This window comes from Myotis brandtii, unplaced genomic scaffold (genome assembly GCF_000412655.1).
Source record: "Myotis brandtii unplaced genomic scaffold, ASM41265v1 scaffold532, whole genome shotgun sequence".
NCBI classification, from domain to species: Eukaryota; Metazoa; Chordata; class Mammalia; order Chiroptera; family Vespertilionidae; genus Myotis; species Myotis brandtii.
The window spans coordinates 223,393-226,711 of NW_005369955.1; the positions used below are offsets into that span (position 1 = coordinate 223,393).

The window sequence follows — 3,319 nt, forward strand, 5'->3', positions numbered from 1 at the left end:
CGCGGGGGGGGTGGGGCCCGTCTCCCTCGGCACAGACCGCGCCTGGAGAAGCCCCATGAGCCCGTCTGTAAAGCCACGGGGCCCACTCTCCCATTTGTTTGTGTTAGGATGCGCTTCCCGCAGTTTGTCACTTTAACGGCTCTGCCCCAGGGCGGCACCGGGAAAAACACCGCTGCTCTCGCACGGCTTCTGAATCCGAATGTGCGTCAAGTTCCTTTTTTAGTCAGATCGCCGCGCAGAACGCATGAATCTTCCCTAATCAGCTAATAAAACGTCCTCCTCCTGGAACGCAGGGCGGGGGCGGGAGGAGGAAGCTGCCTGCACAGCCCGGCCCCTCGGCGGCCCCACCCAAAAAAAAGGCAGAGCCGAGCAGGAGCCCCGAGAAGGCCCAGGTCAGACCACGGGGACAAGCGGGCACGAAGCCAGAAGCTTCCGAGCGAGCGTTGACACCAGGGTCACAAAACACGCTGCCCCGAGGCCCCCCTCTCCGGAGCCAGCCCCACTCCCTGGCCGAGACCAGTGGCCTAGAAACCTCTTGGACAAGACGCCAAGCCGGCTGGCATTGGGGTCGGTGCCACCGGGGACCCCGGGCAGCGGCGTTTCGGCCTCTGGCACTTGGTTTTGCAAATCTGCTCAGCAGGTGGCTGGCAGGAGTGATGGGCTGGTCCCAGGGCGCGCTGACACGCCCAGGCGGATAGGACAGGCGCGGGGTGGCCTGGACGGGGACGGGCACAGAGCGGGCACCCTGCTTCTTGGGGGCCTGCATCTCAGGGCCCTGCACCGCACCTGCACCCTCCTGCGGGCCTGGCCCATGGCCACGGCCTCACAGCGCAGGCTCGGAGCCAGGGGCCTGGTTCGACGCCACTTCTGCCACCCCTGGCCAGGCCGTGTGACCAGGACGGGCTGTCACCCTCTGGACTACTTGCTCCTTTGTAGGGGGTGTGGCCGTACCGGGTCCCCCAAGCCTGTGCAGGGGCGGTGCCTGGAATGACACCGGGTCACTGGCCGGCACTCGGTCACCAAGCTTCACGCTGGCGCTCTCTCTGCCACAGGCGGGCAGGTGTCCGTGCAGCCTGGCTTCCCATCGGGAGCTGCAGGTGGACCCTTCTCTGGGCTTCCCTGATGCCTCGCAGCCCTGGGCTCTCCTCTCCCTCCCTCCTGTGCCCTCTCTGGACTCTTAGCCCCACATTTATTTATTTTTAAATTTTTTTTTATTGATTTCAGAGAGGAAGGGAGAGGGAGAGGAAGATAGAACCATCGATGAGAATCATTGATCGGCTGCCTCCTGCACACCCCACACTGGGGATTGAGCCCGAAACCCGGGCATGTGCCCTGACCAGGAATTGAACCCTGACCTCCTGGGTCATAGGTCTGCTGAACCGCTGAGCCACACCGGCCGGCCTCTTAGCCCCACATTTAAAGGGCACCGTCCCTCGAGGCTCAGCTGGGACCCCTCCAACCTGTGACTCAGAACACTGAGCATTTCTGTGCACAATGGGAGGCACACCTTCCCCGGGGACAGGACTGGTCCCGTGACACCCCTGCTCCCCCTCCCCCCGCAGCATGTCGCTGGAGGCACTGAAGAGCTTGCTGTTCACCACCGGGCACTGTCAGGACTTTGCCCGCCTGGAGCTGCAGGACGCCTGGGACCTCTTCACCACCCTGGACACCTACCCACAGGGTGTGGGCCTCCTGGCCAGGTAGGGGCAGGGCCTCGGAGAACAGCCCCGGGGGCTCACGCAGGTGCACACAGCCCGCGAGCAGGGAAGAGCACACCTCTGTGCCCTGTGAACCCAGAGACGCTGCAGGCGTCTCCCCCAGACCCCAGCCCAGCCCGAGGCCCTTAAGGGGACAGGGCCGTGCCTGCTCCTCCCTCGCCCCGATGCCCAGCCCAGGCGTGGCACCCAGTGGCTGCAGAGGGACCGGAAGCCCACTCTGAGATGGTGCCCACCCACACTCAGTGGCACCTCCAGCCGCCTGGCCCAGGACGGGTTGGGTGGTGGCGGGAAGGTGGGCATGGGGCTTTCCCATGACCCAGCTCCCGCCCCCCTGCCCACCCCCACCCCCAGGGCCATGGTGCAGAGCCCCTGCAGGCAGATCAAGGCCGTGACTAGCCAGCTGCTGCCCAGCCTGCAGAGCCGGGAGGAGCGGGCGAGGAAGGTGGCCATCCTCATCCTCAATGAGGTAGGTGGGCGGGCAGGCGCCCTCCACCAGGCCTGAACCCCCTCCAGCTGCCTCGGCGCCCCATCGGGACCCACACCCGGACCTCGCCCCGAGGAGGGGCAGACCCCTCCCACCCTCCTTCCCACGCCGGCTCCTGGCTGGGTCCCCCTTCCCAGGCCCCCTGCAGGGCTGAGGTCCGAGTGTAGGTCGGGCACCCCTGGCCGGAAGTTCTGCCCGTCCTCTCCTCCCTCCGGGACCCAGTTCCCCCTGCGACTGACGCTAGAAGTGGCCGTTAGAAGCAGACAGGCGGGGAGGCCGGCGTTGCCGCTGTGAGCTGGGGACAGTGCCGAGTGGGGGCCTGTCATTCCTATGAGGACGTTGGGAGGGGGAAACCCAGATCCGAGCCTGGGGCCGCTCCCGCCCCACCCTGCCGGCAGGAACGTCACCCTCCGCGGGCTCTGTCCCGGGGTCCCAGGAGCAGGCAGTGAGGGATGCTGGCCCCGGCCTTGCTCGTGGGGCCCCGGGCAAAGCCCTTTCCCCTCCGAGCCTCAGTTTCTGCAGCGACACCCGAAGGGTCGAACCCGCCTGGAGGCCAGTTTCCAATGCTTGTTAACCAGGATACCCAGAGGGTGCTGGCCGACCGCCACCCCAAAACCCCTACCGACCCCTGGTCCTAGAGCCCACCCCTGGAGGGGCAAGGGGGCCAGGCCAAGTTGCCTGCCCTTGGGGGCCCCCAGTTCCTCTACAGCCCGGCCCTGCTGGAGGTGCTCCCCGAACCGGACGCCCTGATGGTGCTGGCCCAGAGCATCAGGGACCCCAGCCCCGCGGTGCGGGTGCTGAGCCTGCAGGGCCTGGGGAACATCCTCTTCCACCCCGAGAAGGTGAGGGCCGGGGCGGCCGGGCACCAGGTGTAGGCCAGGCCCGGGGGCTGGAATCCCAGCTCTGTCCCTTGCAGCGGGTCATTAGGGGCCATGGCTTCCCCCTCAGCTTCCTCGTCTGTAGAACGGGCTGGGTGGCCTCTTGGCAGGGCTGTGGGAGCCGGACGACCCCCATCTTTGTCTCCCGCCCCCTGAGGGATGCAGGGCAGGGCAGGCGCCCAGATGGGTCGGGGTTGGGGTCTGGGGAGGGACATCGCCAGGAGAACCCGAGTTTGTTC

The 3,319-nt window shown here is 66.8% G+C and overlaps 1 protein-coding gene across 1 annotated transcript in view; it reads left to right on the top strand.

Annotated features, from left to right (window-relative positions):
* Positions 1 to 3,319, top strand: part of MROH5 (maestro heat-like repeat family member 5) — a 40,942-nt gene that overhangs the window by 34,377 nt on the left and 3,246 nt on the right. The window contains exons 23-25 of the mRNA XM_005877811.2: positions 1,563 to 1,700; positions 2,070 to 2,184; positions 2,901 to 3,044. Of these exons, the coding sequence (XP_005877873.1) occupies positions 1,563 to 1,700; positions 2,070 to 2,184; positions 2,901 to 3,044 (397 nt within the window). The remainder of the gene's footprint in view (positions 1 to 1,562; positions 1,701 to 2,069; positions 2,185 to 2,900; positions 3,045 to 3,319) is intronic.